The 26,714-nt window shown below is 41.5% G+C and overlaps 1 protein-coding gene across 2 annotated transcripts in view; it reads right to left on the reverse strand.

The window, feature by feature from the left end:
* Window positions 1–26,714, reverse strand: part of sgcz (sarcoglycan zeta) — a 160,489-nt gene that overhangs the window by 51,552 nt on the left and 82,223 nt on the right. For both annotated transcript variants that reach the window (XM_089006548.1, XM_089006547.1), the window contains one exon: window positions 8,096–8,305. In XM_089006548.1, the coding sequence (XP_088862674.1) occupies window positions 8,096–8,305 (210 nt within the window). The remainder of the gene's footprint in view (window positions 1–8,095; window positions 8,306–26,714) is intronic.

The raw sequence follows: 26,714 nt of genomic DNA on the forward strand, positions 1-26,714 counted from the left end.
TTACATTATCAAAGAGTAGGCAACTGCTGTATTGTCTATACGAGTGCAGGAAAAACAAACACTCCATTTGATAGCCTTTCTTGGATAACATGAATTGATAAGGAAGATGAAAATATTGGTGATAATTTTTTTAATGCATAACATTCGGCGCCAATATATTAGCACTAAAAAGTAAATGCTCAGTGCGGTCTGTAGAGTGAAAATGTTCAGACCAGCATCCCATTTGGATTACCGCACACACGCACGCACGCACACACACAAAACATTCATTCGATTGTATTTATTTTTCCAAGACTTTTCTTGTAGAAGTTTCTCCTACACATGCAGTCAGACAATCGAGCAAGCATCAGCATTTCTGCAGTAATAACTTTTATTCCAGAATTACATGCAATATGTCGCATGACATCAAAATTGGTCATTAGGAGCCTTACTAGCCTTACTAGCCTTACTAGCCGTATGCCGTAATCACGGGTCCATTATATATATCTGAAAATTAGATGAGAGCTCTTCCTGCAGTCTCTTTATATTTTTCTCCTTTTTGTCCCCATTTTATGATAGTGTCACAAAACTGCGGGTTTGAGTGGCGCAGTGTGAAGTCAAGAGCTAAACCCAAATGGAGAAGCAAGAGAAGCGAGTCAGAACATAACAGGCGTAATCTCCCAAAACAAATTTGTTTTCAAAGAAAGAAAAAGCAAGCAAGGTCCAAGGAATTATCAAAACACTGTCCTAACAGACATAAAAAGCATGGGGGTCTAAGACTCTCCAGAAATAAACTGAAAAAAGGGAATGCAATATTTCCATGGCACGTGACTACAACAGCCACAATGCACCGACACAGACTGAGAGAAATAAGGGAACTACATACATACTTACATACAAATATAGAATCAACTTTAAAATTCTTCTTTATACATTTAAAGCTATCCATAACCTTGCCCCGCCATACCTATCTGACCTTCTTCAAATTTCTATTCCCTCTCGTTCTCTGAGATCCTCTTCCTCGCTACACCTGTGTGCCCCCCCCCCCCCCCCCCTCTGCCCCAAACTCTGGAACTCACTTCCTCCCAACATTCGTAACATTGATTGTCTTCTCACCTTCAAATCCCATCTCAAAACCCACCTATTTAAAATTGCATTTCCTGTGTAGCTCTATGTCTCGTTTCTATTTACAATTGTATTTTATTTATTATTGTATCGATGCTTGTCTGTGACTGTAAAGTGTCCTTGAGAGCTTTGAAAGACGCCTGAAATAAAATGTATTATTATTATACCTGGAAATGAGATCTTACTGGACAAGACACAAATGTCCGAAGGGAGCTGATTGGTTAAAATGAGGAACCAGATTTAGCATCACTCAAACATGTGCCCCCTCATCATTCCTTCCCGATGCCCTTAGATGTAGACAGCGGAAATGGACAAGTGGTCAATGATCATCCTACAAGACAGCCATTCAGCACATCGGCCAGACAGCAGTCATGCTCTTCTGTAACATGACAACATTTCCTAAGTCAATTTCCAAGAAATCCTGGACACTTGTATCTATCTAAAACTGCTTCATCCACTGAAGCACAGCTTAGCCATTACAGCACCAAAGCCAATCTGCAGCTGATCCCCCCCCTGCGCACTGCTTTGACCGGTGTAGATGGGATTCTCCTCCAGTGCCTACATGGCCGTATAAGCCGCAATACAGCACTACCCATGGAAGCCATCTCTCCAGTCGGAGAAACTGTAATTATGGAGCTGAAACACTTTGCTGACAGACAGTTCATGCCTATTTCTGCCGAGTAAAAATTTCATATTGGTCAGATTTGGTCAAATACTTTTTTTAAACCATCTTTCATTTTCTATTAAGGAGACTACAGAGGTAAGAATTAAACATTGACAATGTGTAGAAGGAGGAATCAAATCAGAAGTGGAAGAATGTTTTTCATGAAGCAGAAATACACATGATACCTTCTAAGATCAGATGGAGGTAGAGGAGGCATCACCTGAAGCCACTGAGGGCGCGCCTCTTAAGTGTCTTTACAGTGCGGGTCAGTGTCAGAAAGACGTGAGTCAGAAGCCTCCATGAAAAGGTCATTCACCTCACCAAAAGAAGCCAACTCCACCTGAAAGATATCTTAGTTGTAGACGCTGGATGTCAACGACTCGAGGACCAAAGTCAATCCACACTCAAAAGCTCCATTATTGTGACACCTCCAGTGCTGTAACAAGCAGTTTGCAGAATAAAAGCTTCAGGCACAACACTGTGACATAAGCAGTTTGCCAAATTGCATTGAGTCATGAGCTCATCCGCGGCAGTCTCATTTCTTTATTATCACACCCCATATAAAATGTACTTGTTATAGAGATAAAGAGCCTTTAAAATTGGAATGGCGTGCACGGTGATAACTCGCGATGCCGTATAATTTCTTTTGAATATCAAGCATCATTGAAATGTTTTAGACATCGGAGTATCTCTTGAGAAGCCTGAAAACGGCATCGCTGAAAGTTTTCATTCTGGAATGTCCCATTTAAAAATACGCGAGGGAAATTAGGTGGGGCAACGAATGTTATGAGATCGAAATCCCTGCAGTGCATCCTAACTAGTGATCAAGCATTGCCGCTGTTAACAACATCAATGACAAGGAACGAACAGCAGGAAGTTGTGCCCACTAAAATGCCGTATAACTCTTGTTGTTGGGTCAGTAGCTTTGAGAGAGCTCTGCCACCTCAACATCGTAACACTTGAAGCAAACATACATAAAAAAACACACACACAAACAAGAACGTCAGCATAAAAGTTAGCGCAATCATCCTGATCCCTTAAGACGCACGGACACAAAGACTGAAAGTAGAACACTTACCCCTGTTAGTACGCACACAAACACACTCACTCTGGGGCCCTGGAATACGAGTGTTTGTTCATTATTTATCACTCTTAATATCTATGATCGAGTGCCAGCAGAGATAACAAGTTTAAAACTGCTGACTGATTGCAATTTCGTATCCCTACAAATACCTGGACATTAAAGAGACACACTAAATGTAAAATTCATCTTAACACACATGCACGGACACACACACACACACACACACACACACACACACAACACGCGCTCTCATAGAAGTGTACACGCTGCAGGGAAGCATTAGGCTCACCGTGTGTGTTTTTGGTGTTATTTTTTTGACATATTGCTACTGAAGATAATAAGACTATAGTGCTGACTAAATCAAATTTAGCTGTCACCGACGGTTGGGTTTATGCATAAAAGCACAAATTGGGTTTTTATGTTTTTTTTTTTCAAACATCAAAATGAAATGAAAATGTTGCTGACACTATAAAAATATCTTTTCTTTTACAGAGGTGATAATCTCATGCTTTGTGTTTTTTTTTTCTCCCCCTGTGGACTCAGACATTTATAACCTCTTTTTTTTGTAACTCATCCCTGAGTGTAAATATAGAGAGACAATAATATCCTGTCCCATTACTGTTTATCGCCTACGAAAGAACTGGAGACTGAACTTGAACGTAATTGTGTCTGAAATATTGTGTTGCGCTTTTAAAGATAGCAACACAGACTCAAAGTAAGAATTACAATAGTTTACAGTAATTTCAACAGTTTCGAATGAAATGCATACTGTTTCTATGTGGCCTGGAGGGAACTTTGTTATACTTACTTTTGTATACATGCAAACCAATTACAGTGATACCTTGTCTTACGAGCGCTTTAGCTAACGAACTTTTCGCTTTATTAATGTTAAATTCGCGAGAATATAATCTTGGCATACAAAATGTCTGTGTAAACTCTTAGTCGTACAGGAATGGTCCATCGATGAAACGGTTTCTTCAGCCATCATCTGTTCTTCTTTGAGAAAAGAACTACAGAAACATTTTCATCCTTGTCATACAAACTATTTTTTGGGGAAATACACGGAGCGCCACAATGGCTGGCAGACTAATTTTCGGCGGAAGAACACCAAACCACACGACTGCGCCACTGATGGCCTACTTTTCCACACACCCTTTCTCTGAGTGCATACATTGTTTGTCTTCAAGGATTTGTTATATATTTGGATGTATCTGCGCTAGGGACCAGCACAAGAAGACACTGTCTTATGCCCGCTTGTGGCTACAGAACAAGCAACTCTATGAACTTAAAGATGAAGATGCTCAGTAAAAGGCTCCCAAACACAAAATGGTCATCGGCAAGGACATTTATTATACAGAAAATAAGGTATATTTTGTGCAGTTTTAAGGCTTATTTAGTCAAAAATTATATTTATGGGGACCTGGGAATTGATTATTCTCATTTTAAAGGTTTCCTATGGGAAATTAATCTGTGTAAAACACACTTTTCGCTTTACACACACTTTCTGGGAACCAATTAAGTTCGTAAGCCCAGGTATCACTGTATTCATAAACGACTAGCTCTGGTTCGCATCGTTTCGCCATCTGTCAGTTTAGCATTGCGAGTTTAAGTGACAATATGGGAATAGAAAAGATGTTTAAAAATGTTCCTATAGCGAATTGCCCTAACAGTAACCCTCATAAATGTTTGGTCGTTTTCATTTCATTGCATGTGTGGCTGCACGTATGCTTGTGTGTGTTATGCAGAAATGACAGGCTAATCAATTAAAATGTGTTCGCACTCTCAGTCTAATTGTTACATGACATTAGCCTCTTTTTGTGTATGCATTGTTTTGTGCTCAAATTCTATGTGTTTGTGTGTGAGAGTGTGTGCGTCAAAGGAGGACAGTACATTTTGCGCCGCACTCCCCCATTACCTGAGGTCAGCACAGTTACTGACAAAATGAGAAATACGCCTGCATGTGTGTGCGTGTATGCAATAAACTGTAGTATGCAGGTGTGAAGAGCCATAATGATGCTGACAGAGGAGAGGAGCTGAGTATAGCAAGTTTCAGAGCTAATACTGCTTTCAACAGCATACACTTACCTAACCACCAGTTCAGTAGAGTGCAATTTACAAATCCCAACTCAAACTCAACATTTTGTTAAAAAATATCCGTTTCAAACCATCGTCATGGTCGACGTACATGACGTGACACTTATGATGGGTGGTCACACATTACTAATCTCACAGCATGTGAACAGGTCCGATGAGATTCACATAGAATTCATTTCGTGCATCCTCTTCTCTCACACCAGCTACCTTCATGTTTTCTTTCACAACATCCATAAACCTCTTCTTTGGTCTTCCTCTTGGTCTCCTGACTGGCAGTTCAAGGCTCAGCATCCTTCTCCCGATGTAGTCGCTCTCTCTCCTCTGGACATGTCCAACCCATCTCAGGCTGGCCTCTCTGACTTTCTCTCCAGTTGCAGTTCGGCCCTCGCTGAACAATTTTTCGACATTTCTTTTTTTTTTTTATTATTGTGGGGGCCCTGTTTTTCATGAAACACACAATTTGGAGGTTTACCCCAGATTTTAGGTTGCTCAAAAATGTAAAGATCATTTCCAAAATATTTGTAATTTATACAGTACTGTAAAGTACACACTTATTTTCGCTGTCCGTGGCCTGATTCCTCATCCCTGTGAAAACTATGGAGGTGTCCGCTCATGGCGAGGAAATGCACTCATGCTGAGCTTGAAGTGCCACCCATCAGTTCACACAAAACAGATGACACTCAAATACGAAATGACACCAAAGTCATGTGTTTACACTTCTTTGCCTCACCTGACTGGCAACTACAGAATGGGGAATCTGAGCTGCAGGAAAATAAATGAAAATGTTGAACATCAGACTTCCTGTGATGACGATGAATTATAAAACTTGAGAAAGACACATATTCCATAGCCAAAACCCCTAATAAATGAAGTCTCTACTCATCTTATCATCGTTGGATATTAATAAATGCACTTGAGCAGTAAAAATGCAAAACAAGGGATGAAACGTGCTGTGTGGTGGGAGGGTCCACGGGGTTTGAAACAAATCTACAGGCGTACGAATCTTGATCCATACTGAAGTAGTGGAAGTCCATTTTTTTTTCATATCTTCTCCCAATAAAGTTTCACAAAGGCTAGTTTTGTTTCCACTGGTTAGTAAATCATCTTCAGCAACTGGAACAATAAATTTTTGGTGATGCCTACAATCCACATCAAAAACATCGCTGCTCCATCCATTTTTTTTTCAACCTGGAGAGGATGGTAGCCCAAGGCAAACAGATGAGCTGCCTCAAGCTACCAGGTGGTGGAGTGACAAACAGCATGTGAGAGATGAGTGCAGTGAAGTGCATCATGGTCTCCCTCAGCTGAACCTGGATAAAGGAGCCTCCATAGATGAGATGTTTTCTCCATTTTATTCATATTATTATTAAAAAAATCAGTAAAATGATGCTTTACATATAATTTGGGAAGTGTTGGCCTTTATCCTCGCAGTAATTGGTCTTCATATGACATTTGTGTTTACAGTTTATTAAAATAACAAAAATGACCTGTAAGCATCTGACATCATATTTATTTGTTTAGAACTTAACCATGACTTCCTTATGCATTTGTCTCATTTACAGTGAATTGCATTTCATGGGTGTCAAATACAAAGCTTCAAGTGATCTGTGGCATATTTTATGATTGTCATTATTAATAATTTGTATGCTGTGGTTCTAATTTTAGCTAACTCTCCTTACTGTGTAGCAGAAAATCACATATAACAAGAAAAATGTAGTTCACAAACTGGAAAAGTTAAGCCTCCATACATTTCCCCCTTTTTTCCTCCAGGTGTGATGAGAGATTAAAACTGCAAAAGTTGTGGCACAACCTTGGAGAGCAAAGCAAAATAAATGGAATGTCAGCTGAAAATTTATAGTTTTGTAGCAAACGCTCATCTATTCGAAAGAAGAAGGCACACACGAATGCCTGAATAGACAGGTTTGCACTTGCAGACAACAGCGGGAGCAGGTGCTGAATAAATGCTGGCATAATATGCACACATGAATATCCTTGCCGACTCACCCTGCCTTTGAATACAGTTTTAGCCTCTTGCCAAAGCCTACCTTAATTTACTGCCAACACTGTCTCTTCAAAAACAAATCTCTTTTCGTGTGGCCTCAACTAAATAGAGGTAGGAATTCCAGGTCCACAAAAAAAAGGGTTTCACGGGTAAAGTAGAAGATCTCACAGAGGCTAAAGGCAAACTATGTTGTATTTTTTTTTTTTTTTATATTGGCTATATTGATATACTGAATATCCACAAAGGATGAAAATAATTTGCTTTATGGCTAGCACTTTAATGTATTCATATCATACTTTATTTATTTTACATTGACTTATTTTTATTGATGTTTCTTCCTCGTTTCTTGCCTCTTGCCTTTATGAATCCAGAATGGCAGTTTTCCATATTGTTTTTCGCCACTATTCACCTATGAAATATTTTCAACTCTTTTTTTATACCTTGCACGTGCTGCCTTCCCGCAGGCATGCATATTTTTTTAACTGCATCCCCTCTTCCTTTTATTTATTTATTTTTCTGCTCCTCTTATATTCTCTTATATACAGTATATATTGAAGCGGGAACCTGGTGAATTGCTGTATCATTTGCATACCAGTTATCAGAATTTAGTCTGTAGTGCCTTGAGGCGATCTGGGATATTGGTTGCTTGGGAGCTGTAACCCTTGGATGATATGCTTAAAAGAGTCAAGCCTGAAAGCAGATGAACCATTACTGATTGGCGATCAGAGCTTTATGTGTGTATGGAAATTATTCGACTGTATAGTTGTAACCCCAGATCACATACTTTAGAAGTTTGATCCAGAATGAATGTATTCATTTTCTGCTGATGTCCTTGCGGACAATGTCATGATTGTGATCTTGAACGGAACGATTGGGCAAAAAGATTTTAAATTGATGCATCCATCGCACTGACAAACATCACCGCTGCACTAAAAAGAGGTGTGGAAGGAATAAAATGTCTTTTTTTTTCGAGCATATTTTTTCCCTTGAGTTTTTGACGACTTAACAAATAGTACAACCTTTCTTTTACCTGACAGCAAACCTTTTAAAGCACTCCTTAGAGCGTTCCTCACATAAAGTCCCTTATGAGCACTGAACCATATAACATTTTGTCATTTTAATGACACACAGAGAACTCGCCTCTTACCGGAGTGAAATTCATGACTTTGAGGATCCAGATGGTCAGCGCCAGGTTGACAATCATGGTGACGACAAGAAGGAGAATGAAGAAGTACAAGCATCTTTTCCTCCAGCCGTAGATTCCCACCGCGGGGTAGACTTGGGCTCCGCATACCGATGACCCCCGCTGGTGCAGAGAGTTTGGCTGCGCTGCCAGGATATACTGCTCCTGAGTCATCTGAAAAAGACAAATAGGAAATGGTTATTGTATGATTCTGTGAAATAGTACATGCACAGTATTGAATATTGGGAAACAGCTGCCTGTTGAGTTTAATATTTGCATATATATTGTATCGAACAGAAGAAGGATGTACAGTCTACGAGGTTTTCTGATAGCTGCTGTCACACTTAACAACTGTATACCAACTGGAAACCTCAAGACCAAAAAAATAAATAAAAAATCATTTGCAAGTCCTTGAAATACAGGAGAAAAAAAAACGTTGGACAAGCATCCACATTGTGCTTCACCAAGTCAAAATAAAAATACAGTACATTATTGTAGGATCACAAATAGCATGGTTGTTTCAAAACCTTTCACCAAATGTGTTATATAAATTTACATACATGAAGAAAAACATGGAGAAATGCTGGGATTGAATAAGTCTCATGATCTTCCTGCTCCATTTTGCCCACGGGAAACTAAACAACCTAAGTTTGTTCTCATTGCAATGGATTTGTTTACAACATTCAGTACTCTAAACTTTAATCCATTCCGATAGACTGATTATGTGTCTTGGGGCAGTTGTGTTGGTTCGGAGTGTGATCCAAATGGGATCAACGGTTAACTCTCTAATATCAATGTGAGAGCAATTCCGTATATCAACTGAAGTAATTAAAGTTACAAGTTATAACCAGTCCTCGGGGGGGAAACAGGATCATTTATGTGCGAGAGAGAGAGAGAGAGAAAGAGAGAGAGAGAGAGAGAGAGACAGAGAGTGATGTTTATTTGTCATAAGTAGGTGACCAAATACTGGACTTAATTGCTATAGAGACAATGTTTACATGTGGCACCCAAAAGTTTTACTATTACCAGCAAAGTACCGTTATACATGTTAGTCCTCTCGAGATACTGCAGCTTTTCCACACATTACTAAAATGCATGTGAAATGAAGCATATAAGTTGCCCATTGGTGTAAATGTGGGTTTAATTCATTGTCTTCTTTCAATGTGTCAGCCCTGTGATTGTCGGATGATCAGTCAGGGGCTCTGCCTCTCACCCTACGCCAGCTGGGATGCCTTCCAAAGGTATCCGACACAAGGTAAGCTTAGATTTGATGGACAGGTAGAGTTCAAGATGACACTGTTAATGTTACTTAGATTGTCTGCGCCACAACCCTGAACCGGATAAGTGGTATAAAATGGATTGGTGGATGTTTTGACTTGTCGCCTTGACTTCCACACTTGCTGTACTTTTGTGGGGGCAGCGCCGGGTCGGTTCCCGTTGCGTGACGGTGTACATGTTGCTGTTAATAGTTGTTTGTTCCTATATGTGCCCAATCACTGACTGGCAATTAATTCAGGGTGTAGAATGCCTTCCACTACCCACAACACCGTTCCGACAAAATGGATGGATGAATGGATGTTTTAACTTCATATTCCATTTATTCCTTTTCTTGATATCTGTCAGTATGGTTTTATCTATGGACAACCAAGGACACAAAGAGGTCTGGATCTTAATGTAGCTTTCAAATTACTGTATTTTCCGCACTGTAAGACACATCTCAAAGCAAAGAAGGGAAAGACATTGCCAGAGATCTGACAGGCACTTTATCGGTACCCCCTTCCGAAATAACAAAACCCCAACAAACTCAGGAATGGCTCTCCATGTCATATTTTCCCAAATAAATTCTGGAATGACAGCGAATGAGTTAAAATTAACATTTCATTGTCATACATTTCAATTTTAGAATTATGAAGAATTTTGTTCCCATTTTCTTAACTTCTCGTTACACTGAGACCGCACCTGAAAGCGAGGGAACAGAGGTGAGTGCAGAGCCGAGAGCTGGCGAAGAATGAGAAAGAAGAGGTGGAAGGATGTAAAGGACAAAGCAGAAAACAGAAGCAAGTACAGAAAGGCAGACAAACGTGAGAAAGTTGAAGACAGTGGGAGAGTGAAAATAAGATACCAGAGGACAGTTGAGTTCATTAGTTGTCATGCAGCAGGAGATGTGGACACTGGATACAAGGTCCCACGATCAGCCTATCTGTGTCTGTTACCGCCTCTATACAGTAACTCTCGTCACCTTGCACACTAGAGATACACTTTCTCCGTCTAGCTAGTCACCTCCTAATTTCTTCCACACCTCTTCATCACTGTCTCTCAAACACATGTTACTCTATTTGCTGAGCCTGTATGACTGCAAAGGGAGCTGGAAATTCGCACAGTGAAAGGCCTTTCTCCATTCTTTTAAGCGATACCAACTATCGTCAGTGGGCACGCAGAAATGCTGACGCTTGGCTAGTCCCCAGGAAAAAGAAAAGAGAACGCTCTGACTTTTTGTTTTGGTTTGTTGGTTTCAAACAACATATTAACCTATTTCTTCTTCTCTACAGGGGCGATGTGTATCTTTTAGAAATGCAATCTCAAGGTCTTATTCTTTCCTGGCCAGTACCCCCTTATCAAAATATGATAACATTTTTATTTTTGCAAGGTTTAGGTTGAAGTTCATTGAGTAAGTCTGAATTTGTTATCGCGTCCACCTGCCGTTAATGTGATTCTCATTTCCTCCCTGAATGATTGTGATTCATCTCATGGAATAACATTTTCATCAGTTGCATGAAAGTATTTTTTTCCAAATCATTTGTTGATGGAAAACACAATTGCATCAGTTTGACACATTTTAGCAAGTCAGTTTTTTTGTATGTGTAAATGCATATTTGTGTGCGTGTGAGTGTTGACAATGCAGCAGATGCATACTATGTGTCTTGTGTATATCCAGTACAGTATTACCTCTACTTACAATACAGTACACATCTCATAACTGCTTTACCACCAGTCTGACCAGCGCAGTGGCATGGTGCTATCTTTTCTCTCAAGTGTGCCTGTGTATGCACTCTAGAGGGTTTATTCCGCTTCACTTATCACATATACAGGGTGACTGAGCCATCATAAGACATTAAGGAATGTACCCAAGATGCAATCATGGTGACGACAAATAAACCAAAGCATGTTCACTGGTGTATTACCCTGTTCTGTTCTACAGCATATGTATTAGTGTTTATTTTGAAGGAAATATTAAGAGACAAGTGAGATACGTCGTCAATTATATCCATCCATCCATCCATCCGTCTATTTTCTGATCTGCTTATCTTTGCAAGGTTCGCAGGGCACGCTGGAGCCTATACCAGCTGTCTTCCGGCAGCAGGCATCGTTGCCCGACAATCACAGAGTACACATACAAGAACATCCATCCGAGCTCATACTTCTCCTATCGGACAATATAGAGTGTTCCGTTAATCTGTAATGCATGGTTTTGAAATATGGGAAGAAACCAGAGTACCCAGAGAAAACCCACGCAGGCACTGGAATAAGATGCAAATACGAGACAGAAGCCAGATTCAAACAATGCTTCTGCGCTAACTCGTCGACCGCTGTGCCATCCTTGTCAATTATGTCAACTCATATATTCCAATATGCTCTATGTCATATTTTTCACCAATTGATACTAGTGGTTGGTCCCTGTGTCATCTGTTCGTTTATGTGTATAATTAATTAGTTGAAAGTACCAATAACATCTTAAGAGCAAATAACTTTAATAGCCACTTCAACTGTCTGAGAGATGTACTTAAACTCCACCTCTTCCTCCATCTGCGAGAGTCGTTTGATCTTATGTTGCTTCGAGATTGAAAGTTGAGAGCTGTTTTGGATACTAAAGTCTCCATCCATTTGCATCATCTTATTTGTCAAATATGGACAGCTGTGGTTTTTTTGTTCAGAGACAAGTAGTCATTCACAACAGTTCATTATGTAAAGAGTAATTGCTGTTTAGTCTGATTTTCACGATATTCCTTGCATGACTCTAACACCTTTTAAAAGGGCATTTGGGAAGCTAATGTAATACGTGTCATTGTTTTTTGTCTTGTATGAAAGGTTTTTGTCTGGTTATGGCATTGGGGTGGTGTGATGGCTTGTGCTGATGTCTTATTCCACCATTAAACGAAAGTAAGACAGGTGAGTGTGTCTTTTTAAAAGTCATATTTAATCAGTAATTTATTTTGGCTTTGTTGTGAACAAACTGCGTGAAACTATGAATCGTTCTTATTCCAACATACTCTGCCAATCTGCAACATACAGCAAATGTCAAGTAATCATATTTTTTTAATCATAGTTGGTCCGGTGGAATTTTAGACTTAAAAATAATCCAAACACACACCACAAATGAGAGGGGTAAATTGAAGAATGAGGATGAAAGGAATTGAATATGTTTGACCATTAGTCACAAATTAAAAAATGGCTTTACTTCGCATAAAAAAAAACAATAGCTTTCAATTAATTATAAAAAGCTACAGTAATATACTGGCAAGCGAGAAGAATATGAGGAAGATGATATTTTCTGACTTTATCTTTGATCTTTCTCGTCGATGCATTTACTGTAAAAAGCTTTCAAAATCCATTAGCTGGAATTGCCAATCATGCTTGGAGCATCCGACAAGGGCTTCTTCAAAGCGGTTGTCAGATCACACCGTGTCATTTCTGTTGGCAATGTGGCTCTGGATATCTCCAAGTGGAAACGTTTCATTTTGAAGCAAAAGGCTGCAGCCTGGCTGGCCTGAATTGGACACTGATGCAGAGTCAAGTGGTCTCATTATGAAACCATCGCAATAATGTATTTGGGGTATAAGATAAATCTTAAGCCAGTCTACATGCCTAAATTTTTGAACAGGGTGGGAAAAAAGTGTTATACTACCGGTATATGTACATTTGGTATGTACATAGTCAGACATTGGGATATAGGTGGGTTTGATGGATGGAAAAGAAAAAGGTGTGTGGGTACACACACACACACACACACACGCACACACACACACACACACACACACACACACACACACACACACACACACACACACACACACACACACACACACACACACACACACACACACACACACACACACACACACCACAAAATTTAACATTCCTAGTTGAAATGTGGATGACAGTGTAATTGGTATGCATCAGGTCTGCTCTTCCTGCTATACGTGAAGTGCTTGGGGCTATCCAACGTGTCTGACAATCAGACTAACATGGCCACACTCTCCTCTCATCGTCTTCGATCCTGTCATTAGTTTGTCTTCAAATGTTTGACATTCTGTTTATCTTTTAACAGCCTCTTCAGTGTCATGTTTTAGGAACAGAACATTCCACACATCCTTTGGGAAACACTTTATACAAAAGAGCTGAAACTCTTCACATTCAAATGCTATGCCGAAAAGAAAATAACTCACGGCTAACATTTACATGCACATCACAAGGCACCATCATGTCAGCAGTTAAACACACCTTTGGGCAATTAATTCAGACTGTTCAAATCCAGATGTGAACATTTCATTTTGTCACTGTCCACAATCAATCCCTCTTCATTATGACATTATTTTTTAGAGTCATTTTATTTGCCCCCCTGCCGGTCAACCTCAAACCGTTCTAAGTGTCTATCCAATGAAAACGTCTTAATATTTGACAGTAAATGTAAAATTACTTTGAAAAATGCATGAATGTTAACACTGTGTGGATAAAGTAGCCATTCAACTACAAATAGTGGCCATTAGATTGGAAAGGTACAGTAAAAGCACTGATGGTATTGTGAGTTTGTTGTTGGAATCATGTCATCAATGCACAGATGATTGATAGCTATCACAGTTATGCAGTCATGCCAAAATATATTAAGCATACACGTAGACTAGAGATGACTTTGTAAAAATAAATCTTTGTTTCTTGTGTTGGGACTATTAAAGGCTTAGTTTTTGTTTTTTTCCCCTTTCAAATTGCTGCTGTGGACTGCAAATTTCCCCATTATGGGACTATTAAAGACTTTCTGATTCTGATGATATTTCTAACAAGAGTAATCCGTGCTTTAATATTGCTGCATCCTTACTTATACGTGCCTAAAGCAAACAGTCCATCTGACAAAAATGATACGTACACTGCAGGTGTTAAACCGCTAACTTGGGCAGTATGGGTACGCATTGTTCCTCCCATACTTACATCCAAGTAAAACATTGCAAGGTCAACTTCCCGACACACTTTCATAAGACACACTTTCTATCTGAAAATAAAGGTTTTTATGCCGAAAATGTATTTCAACAGGTTAATACTGACGTTGTATTTTGTCAACTGATGGGTGCACGTACAGGGTGTGAGTATGTGTGCCAGGGATTGTATTGTGTGTCGAATTAGGACTCAGGTGTTTCGCTTGGGGGGAAAAAAATGTCATGCAAATAGGCAGACACTTACCGAGTATCATAAAACATGCACATGAGCAAATAATATGAAACACATATAGATACAGTAAAGTCTCGTTATATCGATATCGGATATATCGATGGTCCCGGTTATATCGATACTATTTCTATGCACGCGCGGAGAAAATTACATGCAAACAGGGTCGGATATATCGATAGTCCCGGTTATATCGATATTTTTTCGGACTCCCTTGAATATCGATATAACGAGACTTTACTGTATTTACAATATGAGACTGGCCCTTTGGACGCCATGAATTGGAGAAAAACACATCAATGGAGAGCCAGAAGAAAATGTTACTCAAGATGGGATGCTAAATATCTACAGTCTGATTTTGTGACAAAGCATATATGACGCAAAACACTTGGCCCAATCACATGCATCTTCAATCTTTGAAGTTTTTCTTTCCTTTCGGTCTTTACAACTAAATAAATAAACAAACTGTACACAAATGCTATTTTGTCAGTAGTTTAATATGCTGCCAGTCATGCATGAGCTATAACCGACAGAGCAACTCGCAAGCCATTTTAGACAATCAGAGGCCTCAATAATGCCATTCCCCAAAAGGCACAAAATGATGTTCAGTTGTAAGTGCAAAAAGTCTTGACAATGCACCCCCCACACACATTTTTTTGAAGGACTCGGTTCTAGCTGATTTGAGAAGAAAAAAAGGCTGATTTCATGTTTCCTTGAAATCAGCCTTTTTTCATATCATGTCTTATAAGTTTCTCATCATCATTTCACTTCCTCCTTGAGTCACATTTTTATGGTGGTATAACACTGGTGTTTATTGAAAGCAGACTTTGGTATTAAACGATTCAAACCTAGTTATAGATGTTCCTGAGTGAAAAGTTGTTCTCATTTGTCTCTGTCTTGATTTATCTCAATCCAATGATGTCCCTCCCCCCACTAGACCTGTGAGACTAATTAGCAGATGGCGCGAACAGCGAGGAAATTTGGGAGGCATGACAACAGAAATGAAGGAAGCATTCTTGTTAAACTGCTTCGATGCATAACATCAGTTGCAAATCGATCACTAAAATACGTCCTTTTTTAACTATGCCTAAATACTCTTGGAAGCTTAACATTTCAGAAGAGTAGTTTGCCATACAGCAGGAATGAAAAGTGCTATTTACTTGGCAAGTGATTTAAATAGGTTATGAAATAATAACTTGGTTGGAATTTTTTGACCATGTGTTACATTCCCACTGGGATAATATTCAACAATACTTGGAGGTTTGGAAATGTTTTTTTGGTCTTCCTCAACATCCACAAACAGATAGAAAGTCTTGATGTGATTAGATGTTGGTGAGAGAGGGGATTGATGACTCGGTCATCACAGTTTCTCTAAACTGTCTGACGAGTCAAAAACATTACCTGCTTTTATTTTATTTTCCCCATTGTGGTACTATTAAAGCCTTTCTGATTCTGATTTTAATCAATTTCCTTTTTTTCCCCTGTACCAAAGTGAACTAAAATCCTATGGCAAATGTGTGTCAGCTTCCTTTCTTGCAAAAGTTCATCCCGTGGAGAGTCCATTCCGTTCAGCTCTTGCACGTAGGCCAGCCCTCATCTCGCTCCACAAACTTCTGGGCCGATGGAAAGCTTAGCTTTTGTGAACTGGAACTCGTGACTACTGACAGCTAAGCTGCAAGTGTTTCACAGAGTCTGAACGGATATTTGTCTTTGCCTGCTATCTACCTACCGAGCTACCTACCGTACCTACCTATCTACCCAATCCACCCAAACCCATCCATCTCCACCCACCCAACCCAAATCCATCCATCCATCCATCCATCCATCCATCCATCCATCCATCCATCCATCCATCCATCCATCCATCCTCTATGTATAAACACACACACACATACAGACACTCAATTCTTTTCTAAAACGGTGGATAACACCAATATATTCAGCCTCGCTTGTATCACACGAGTCAAAGATACCAGCACAAAGGGGAATATACAAAGAGATCACATGGAGATGACAAGAACAGGATTCTCCAAGGGCACAGTGTGAGAGGTGTGATGGAAGCCTGCCAAAGTTCACACACACACATTCACACTCAAGGTGTGTGTGTGTGTGAATGCATGTGCGTGTGTTGAAATCTTTGCCAGTGACAGAATCAGCACATAGGCTTTTTGACCCTGTTCTGAGCTGGTCTCCCCCATCATCACCCTGTCTCCATGCTACCTCATTTTGTACAGCAAAAGTGTATTTTTTTTAGCCTTGTAAAAATTCTCTACATATACTCTTGCCGGAGGCAGCTCACGGGATGTAATTATTATATAACCTGACCACGTATCTTTGTGGAGTAGGGCTTGTAGTCAACATTCAATTAATCTTGTCCATCACAAAAAACAAAAAAAAGGGTTGTATGGGTTTTTTTTCCCATGAGACATTGACACATGTTTTCAACAGTTACGGTAACACTCAGCATCAATTCAATGTTTTTTTGAGGGGCTGGTTCTTTCTGTGTGCTTTGGCTACCTGGGGTAAAGCATAAACCAAAAAGATACGGAACACTACGTAAATTTGTTTTCAGGGCTCTAAAATCTATGGAAAAGTTGATGTGACTTTAAATATTAGTATAATTTATAATACTTCCAATCAATGGCTACTTGAAGTCTAGAACAAATCAGTACTTTGATGGTCTTGACCCATACAAGTCATTTTCAGGTCTTTCTTCCATGATTTTATTAGTCACGTCTGAAATGATACCGTGAAATGGCTGTGAAAATAAAATAAGTTTGCATGAAAACGCACATTTTGAAGGAGCTATTAGTAGATCACTTGGTCTTATCATCGAGCTTATTAACTCAGTCTCGTTCTTCACCACAGGTCAGTCACCCTGGTGCTTAAGTGTGTTACGTAGAAACATAAAGCACCACCAATAGTTCTGCTATCTTCTTTTATCTCGCCCACACTTCTTCAGTGTAGTTTATCATTGGCCCTGTGCCATTCACATTTCTACCTCTGTGGCCATCATTCACTCCACTTGCATTTTTTCCTGACATCCTAATTGAGTCTTATGTTGTCAGCCCCACAGCTCTGCTCAAAGCCCCTTTTCACAGCTTGAACCAAAGGGTGTGTGCGAGTCTGTGGTGTGAATGATGTGTGCGATGTATGTCCAGCAGTCACTCACATCCGAATTTCTCAGTGGACTGCTCGTATGTCAACCGGTGAGCACTACACAAAAAGCGGAAAGAGGTGGAAGCAACTGGCTGAGGTCTGGACTTACAAAAGAGACACTTCCTGTCTGAACAATCGACGTGCAGGTTCATTTTTCCATTGAAGAGACAAAGTCAAGGCCAAAAGGAAGTTAAGGTTTTTGAGACGATGTCACAAAACTTCAAAACACGAGGCAAAGAGTAGATTGAATTTACATTTTGATGGAAATTCTAAAACAACACCAAGGCAGACAAACTCATTCGACATGTCCATAAATAATATACAAGTTCACCAAAACATAAATACATGAATGGTTTCTATAAAAGTCTCCTGTTTGAAGATGTTTGTCAGAAATTATTGTTAAATCGTGATTTATTTCAAAAATATGATAGATGACGAATTCTTCTGCCTAAACAATATTCATAACAATTGCACAGTTGTTACTTTTTATACTTTTTACTTTTGGACACCTCACCTCTATTGTACTTTTAAAAACATGTTACACAAATGAAATTAACCTCAAACACAAATGTAACTTACGTCACCTTATCTTGTTTTTCTTTTTTTTTGGTTTGTTTTTATATGAATGAACAGATTCAACCAGGTTTTATATCAACAGCACTTATGCTCTTCTGCTATCAGCACAGCGCTTTGTTGTTTCGCTCAAGGACACTGTAGACTTTATGATATTGACTTCTTGACAGTTTGACTCAAGGCATTCCTATAGACCTCACCCACTGACAATAAATGGGAAGAAAAATCCAAGATTGAAGTGAATGGTGAAGTGTCTTTTTCGTGACGCAATATCCATCAGCAGTACACACACGTTTGCAGGAGGTTGTGGCTCTGCTTTAACTTAACAGCAATTGTTAATTTTGTCATATATCTGTATAGTTTTTGTACAGGGTAATCTGATGAAAGGATGATGTTTTGTGTGTGTCTTGTCTATGCTCACAACACATGGTGAAATTAAAACATTTCTTTACTTTTCAGTACCAGGATAAAACATTTTTCTTAAGAGGTTGCTTTAAAGCAATAAAAATGGTTTGTTGGTGTATTTAGTGAAATTAGAGCAGTTTAGCTCCTTAAAGCATTCATTAATTCTGCTCAACATACTGTTGCTGGTGCATACAAGAGTGCAGACACACTGACAAACACGAAACTCTGGTTTTTAGCAACAAAAAACTGATGCCGAATTCCTGGCTTGCAGCAATGACCAGTTCCTGCTGTTATTGTGCAGCAATAACACAGTAATTAGTCTGATCTTGCAATGGCTTGTTAAGGGACAGATTAGATGCACCTACTTGCACTAGGTTGAGGGAGAGGCTGATTTATGTATTCAGTCTTCAATACCACACCGTGGACATACATGCATAATCTCAAAATTCACAGAAACCGTGCTGATTAAATATTCCAGGCCAGCATGGTTGGTGCTCAAAATGTCTGATGTGTTCTTTCAGTTTCAGACTTGAGCAGGTGACCCAACTGTGTATCTACATACAGTAAAGTCTCGTTATATCGATATTCAAGGGAGTCCGAAAAAATATCGATATATCCGACCCTGTTTGCATGTAATTTTCTCCGTGCGTGCATAGAAATAGTATCGATATAACCGGGACTATCGATATATCCGATATCGATATAACGAGACTTTACTGTATATTGTAATCCAACCCAGCTATGTATGTGTGTATGTATATATGTATTGTATGCCTTACTCTGTAATCATGCTGTGTGTGTGTGTGTGTGTGTGTGTGTGTGTGTGTGTGTGTGTGTGTGTGTGTGTGTGTGTGTGTGTGTGTGTGTGTGTGTGTGTGTGTGTGTGTGTGTGTGTGTGTGTGTGTGTGTGTGTGTGTGTGTGTGTGTGTGTGTGTGTGTGTGTGTGTGTGTGTGTGTGTGTGTGCCTCGACTGGGATCACCACCTTATCGTGGTGAGGCACTTTGCGCGTCTCCGTGACCCCGAGAGCTATGTCGGCTGGAGTCTTGTACTCCTGGCAGGGTCACCCAAGCCGAACAGGTCGGAGGGTAGAGGCCAGACAAAGAGTGATCCCAAATCCGCACCCGGGGGTAGGCGTAGGCGGAGTCCAACAGATCGGACCACCGGCAGCCCCTTGCAACCGCACTCACCTGAAGGTCGTCTCGAGTCTTCACTCTTGCCACTGGAATACAGTGGGTGCGGCCAAGTATGTGGGGGAAAGAATTGCGCGCCCCGTCCCTCACACTAAATCCACTAGTAGCGCAGGTTTCAGCTTCCACCATATAAGTCCACTGGCGATAGGATAAAGTGACGGGGGCAGGTCATGGATGTGACTGGAAGCTTCTAGCTTGATTCCTACACAGGGGCGGTACAGGATTGATGGTCGTTGCGAAGATGGGATGGAGCAACATTATCCTTCGGCAGCATCCTGTGCGTCTGAGCAGCCCTATTCAGGGTCCGCACTGCTCACCCCTTATAGGGGAAGGGTCTAGAAAAGGTGACCTAAACATTGCTTGTTCCACCACACCTGGGTGGCCCACCGCAGCCACCAAGGCATCCCCCCTCTGCGGTCGAAAACGAAATATAATCAAACCCATGACTATGAACCTGGCTTCCTGGAATGTTCGCACCCTCCTCGATGCTCGAGACGGGATGGAGAGACCTCGAAGACGAACTGCCCTCATCGCACATGAGCTGAGAAGGTACAACATCGATATTGGCGCACTCAGTGAGACTCGGTTCTCAGGCGAGGATTCACTCACAGAAGTTGGTGAAGGTTACACCTTCTTCTGGAAGGGTCTCCCAGAGAATGAGCGAAGACTCCATGGAGTTGGCTTTGCTGTGAAAAGCAGCTTACTCAGTAACATCCCTGAGTCCCCCCAAGGCATCAGTGAACGGCTTATGACCTGGCGTATTCCCCTGGTAAAAGGTCGCTTCGCAACTTTAATCAGCGCCTATGCTCCCACCTTGGATGCTGACGATAACACCAAAGATGCCTTCTACGAGTCCCTGGATGCTACCATATCCAAAATCCCTGCCTCTGATAAACTTGTTCTGATGGGTGACTTCAATGCCCGAGTAGGTACTGATGCCAGGCTCTGGAAACAAGTAATCGGAAGGCACGGGACGGGGAAAATAAACAGCAATGGCCTCCGACTCCTCACTCTGTGCTCTGAGCATCAGTTGATTGTAACTAACACCATCTTTCAACTGAAAAAGAAATACATCACATCATGGATGCACCCCAGGTCCAAACATTGGCACTTACTGGACTACATCATCACAAGGCAACGAGACCAAAATGATGTCTGCATCACGCGGGCCATGCGTGGGGCTGAATGCTGGACTGATCATCGACTGATCAAGTCCAGGCTCAAGCTGAGAATTCGACCTCCTCATAAGAAACAGCAACCCCAAAGGCGTCTTAACACCAGGGCCCTGGAGTCCCCAGAATGTGCAGCCAGCTACCGCCACAAGCTGGCAGAGGGACTTGCCAGCCTGGACAACGACACCAGTAACGGTGACCTTGATGTTGAAAGCAGGTGGAAAAAATTGAGGACAACAATTCATCAAGCTGCCTCTGAGACCATCGGCTTCACTCAGAAACGTCATCAAGACTGGTTCGATAACAGCTCAGCTGCCATACAGGAGCTTCTGGAAGCCAAGCGCAAAGCCCATACCACACTTCTCTCCAACCCTCATTCTCCACTTCTCCTCTCTCACTACAAGGCCATCCGTGGTGAAACACAGAAACAGCTGAGGATGATGGAGAACAAGTGGTGGCTCAGCAAGGCCCAAGAAATCCAGAGGCATGCAGACAACAACAACACACACGCCTTCTATGATGCTGTAAAATCCCTGCACGGCCCACGAAGACAACACATTGTCCCAGTTAAATCTGCAGACGGTTCTGTACTACTGAAGGACAAACAGCTAATACTTGAGCGCTGGGCAGAGCACTTTGACTCCCTGCTCAACCAAGTAAACCCTTCAGACACATCTGTCCTTGACTCCCTCCCAGAGCTTCCATCAGTTCCCTCCCTTGATGAACCTCCTCAGTTCACAGAGGTCCTCTCTGCAATCCGGAGCCTTAAAAACAACAAAAGCCCTGGCCCTGATGGACTTCCAGCTGAGGTCTTCAAGAGCGGCGGTTACCTCCTGACACGGAAGCTTTACCACCTCATCTGCAACATCTGGCAAAACGGGACACTTCCTCAGGAATGGAAAGACAGCAACATTGTCACCATTTACAAAAGGAAGGGGGACAAGTCAGTCTGCGGCAACAGCCGTGGCATCTCCCTACTTTCTGTTGCTGGCAAGATTCTTGCAAAAGTAATGCTGTTCCGTCTTACATCGCACATTACCGAAGACATCCTCCCAGAGACACAATGCGGCTTCAGGAAGGATCGAAGCACTCTGGACATGATCTTCGCTGCGCGCCAAGTTCAGGAGAAATGCAAGGAACAAAACAAGGACCTCTATATCACCTTCATTGACCTTACAAAGGCATTTGACACAGTTAACCGTGACATTCTCTGGACCATACTGCAGAAATTTGGCATCCCCTCCAAATTTCTCGGCATCCTAAAACAGTTCCACAGCGGCATGCAAGCAACTGTACTTGTTGGTGGCCAGCAATCTTCCCCGTTCCCTGTGGAAGTCGGGGTGAAGCAGGGCTGTGTACTGGCCCCTGCTATATTCAACCTGTTCCTGATGGCAGCTACGCTCCTCTTCCATAAGTCCATCCAGGAAGGTGGCGGCGTACAAATCCAATTCCGCCTGGATGGTAACCTGTTTAACATCAGACGCCTACAGGCCAAGACCAAGACCTTGATCAGCGGCATCCACGAGCTACAGTATGCAGATGATTGTGCTCTGCTGGCCCACAGCCCAGCTGCCATGCAAAATGCCCTTGATACCATGTCCTCCGTCTACCGATCACTCGGTCTCGTGATCAATGTAACCAAAACGGAGGTCATGGCAAAAGAGAGTTCTCCAACCCCAGCGTTCACCCTCAGTGGCACACCCCTCAAGGTTGTCCAACAATTCAGCTACCTCGGCAGCATTCTAACACCCTCCTGTCTAATTGATGATGACGTCCAGGCCCGCATCCATCAAGCCTCCAAAGCTTTTGGCAGATTGCGTACTCGTGTGTTCGAAAACAACCACTTAAGAACTCCAACAAAAGTCGCAGTCTACCAAGCAGTGTGTGTGTCCACGCTGCTATATGGCGCAGAAGCCTGGACCATCTATCGACGCCATGTGAGACGCCTTGATGCATTCCACATCAGGTGCCTCCAACGAATCCTTGGCATCACTTGGCAGGATCGTGTTCCACACACCGACATCCTTCAACGCACTGCCTCCACCAGTATCGAGGCCATACTGGCAAAGAGGCAACTTCGGTGGGTTGGACATGTCATCCGGATGCCTAGCTGCCGCTTGCCTCGACAGGTGCTTTATGGACAACTCTTGTCAGCGAAGAGGAAGCCTGGTGGTCCTAAGCTGCGATACAAAGACCAGCTTAAACAGACTCTAAAGAACTGCAACATCAAGCCCAGCGATCTGGAGTCTGCTGCAGTGAACAGGCCACTGTGGCGCTCCTTATGCCACGAAGGGGTGACACAACTTGAAGACAAGCGCACCCAGAGGAGGATCGTGCGGCACGAGCAAAGACACCTTTGTGCTGCTTCAGTACCGTCTCGCCAGCCCGGTCCTGGCCTCACATGTCCTGAATGTGGCAGGATTTGTGGCTCCAGAATCGGGCTTCATAGTCACCTACAGTGGCATCGCCGCCAGCGCCAATAACCACTGTCCAATACCCCACAAAGCAATGGAAGCGACGTCATCCTCGACTTCGATGGACTGCCAAGAGAGAGAGAGAGAGAGTGTGTGTGTGTGTGTGTGTGTGTGTGTGTGTGTGTGTGTGTGTGTGTGTGTGTGTGTGTCCATCCATTATCGGATACTGTAATCCATTCAGGGGTCAGGCAATGATAATACTGAACTGCACAGGGACTTTCACAATGCGAATCTCGCACACACAAAAAAAAGAAATAAATAAAGAAATAATTTTTATTACGCTGCCAACACACTTCTATTCTAACTTAAATGATTGTTCATAGTGTTATCGGAGATGTTTGTACTATATACCAGTCAGGGCTTATAAAGTTCTCTCTGCTGCTCTAACCACAATCATAATAATAATAATAATAAAAAAAAAACGAACGCTCAAATCTGAAATGCCACCGCTATGTACTTTTCATGTTATTGACTTGTTCATGAGGTACCTCATGTCAACGTGTAGAAGCGTAAATGGATAAAATGTGAGTAAATTGTATCTGATGGCTTTAATTAAATTGCGGCGATCAACAGAACTGAAATAAAGTCAAGGAGGGCAAGAGAAAAGATTTGGTGCAAGAACAGGAAGTGGAAGGAAAGAGATGCACGAAATTAAAAGGAAATTATAATAGATTTAGAAAGGTTTCAGTGGAACTCGAAAGACTAAGAGGAACATGGAACATCGAGTAAAAACAACACAATAGAGGATGGGATAAGAAAATTATACGAAGAAAACAAAAGGGTAACACGAGGGTGGAGAAGACATAAGTTCCATCTACTGCAAATATGGTTGCAGCAGAAAACATGAGTATTTGTATGTGACAGCCGTGTGATCTAAGGTCTTAAGTGTCACTGTACTGCCTCTGCTCTGCTGTCATTGCAAGCCATTCATCACTTCAACAGCTGGTGCCCTTGCAACAATTCTTCGCTCCTGGCCACAGACACACACAAACACACAAACACGAACACGCAAACGCAGACACACACACGCACGCATTGTATCTTTCTGCCATGTCCTACATTGTCCATCCAAGACAACAAATTCACACATTCAGTAATATTTCATGACTTCCCTCCAACCCCACATTACCTGTTTTTTTCAGGTGTTTGGGCAATAGCAACATGTTTTTGTTTTCATGACTTCCAAGAGTTTGGGACACGTAACATAAGTGAGAAATTGTTCTTGCAGGATCCTTCTCTTATATATTGCCTCGATAAACGACTGCCACATATTATTATAGACTGCATTCAACTGCATTTACCATGTAATTGACTCTTTGTTTTTCTTTTTGTATTGCATTGCTCAAACGATTAGCGGTAAAATGCTCTCAGCGGCATGCCGTCTACAATTAGCTCAATTAGGATTGACTCTGGAATTCTAGCAGTACTCATCAGCTAAAAATTACTCCACAATCCCCTTGGGGAACCAAGCTGTGTGCTTAAAGTTAGGATTCAACTTGAGACTGCTGCAAGTAACTTTCCACTCAAGACCAGTTGCTTTACGTCTCTTTCGAGTGTTTGTTGCAATGAAAACTCATGAAGCTTGGACTTGGTGAATGGTGCAGACTCAAGCTTTGGACACATTTGTTTGGTCTGTTGTATCATATTATTCTTGTGTGACATTCTGTGGCGAGCATTTGACAGTGCATGCACATTTTTTTTCAGCGACATGGTTGAACGTCTGTCTTTGAATATAATAAAATAAAAAATTATATATATATATATATATATATTGCCTGCTGTCTTCATTTTCACCATCTATCCTGTCTCCTCTCTTGCAACACGATTAATTCAAGAAAAGGGCCCTGAATTTGGCATGGACGAAATGAGGTACAGGATGAAGGGCTTGCAGCTAGTACTGTGAACGGATGCAGGGAATCGAAGAGGTCCAGACGGGACAAATACAGGAGATGGACAGATGAAGGCCAAAGTGAAATAGTGGTCCAGATTGAGGGAGAGGACGGGATAATGATGAGACTTCAACTGGGCAGAAAACTGTCAGTGGATGGGGAGAAGTGAAACTGATTGGATCGAGCAAGACTTATGGAGGATGGAAAGAAGAAGAGTGCCAAAGAGCTGCTGGTGGGGGCGGGGTTGGGTAGCAGATGTCTGCTGTTGAACACTTGTACTTCATCACAGATAAATTCTTCACAGGCATACGAGTGATGAACAAAGTCCCAGGAAGGAAGGATTGAGAATACATGTCTTCCTCTGTCCTTTCCCCTTTTTACATCAGCTTCCTCTGGTCTTTAGGGGAACATGTAAATACAGCAGCACGTCGGCAAGCCGTGATGTGATTTGACTGCTTGCCACAAGCATGTAACGCAGATGCTTGCGCAAATTTGTGTGAAACCTTCCGTTGCGGAATACGATGCGTCACAGATGTGATGGTGGTTCACAACTGCTTTCTTGATAAAATGCTTCTTATAATTGGAGTGTGTTGCATTCACTTTTATAGTCATACTTTGGTATCATGGTGCACATTTTGGGAGGAGGAAGATAACAAATTTCACTTCAGCGGAGTTTGCACTGCAGTTCTGATCATGTGCCTCCATCAATTCACATGCACATTTTAGGGGAATGCCCCTCAAATTTACTGTATTCAAATTCACCAAATACATCCTACAGGCATGCAACATGAAAACAAGCATAGCGTAGGTCAACATTACACCTTCAAGTCTCAAAAAACACAACACGAATGTAAACAAAATGAATAAGAAAGAGTAAGGTTTCTTACTCATCCTGCTAACTTCATCAACATCCGAATCAGAAAGCCTTTAATAGTCCCATAATGGGGAAACTATTGTCTCACCTGACCACCAGTTGAACAAAATCAGGTGGAAAGTGAATGCTGTGAGATATTCTCAGCTGGAAAAGGTAAGTTAATAACTCGGGACTGCGATCAATATCTTCCATCAGGATTCATGATTATTGAGATATCTATCAATAGTTTGTCTTAAAGTTGTTTTCCAACTTTTGGGAAACTTTCTTCCCCAGTTTAAGATGCAGGCTATAAAGAAGAGAAAGGACCTGACTGGATTTTTATGTGCAAAGGTGTTATTTAAACAATTGATAATGTTGACAGCGCCCGCAGCGCACACACACACACACACACACACACACACACACACACAC

This window comes from Hippocampus bargibanti, linkage group LG10, assembly GCF_051943395.1.
Source record: "Hippocampus bargibanti isolate YZ-2025 linkage group LG10, ASM5194339v1, whole genome shotgun sequence".
Taxonomy (NCBI): Eukaryota; Metazoa; Chordata; class Actinopteri; order Syngnathiformes; family Syngnathidae; genus Hippocampus; species Hippocampus bargibanti.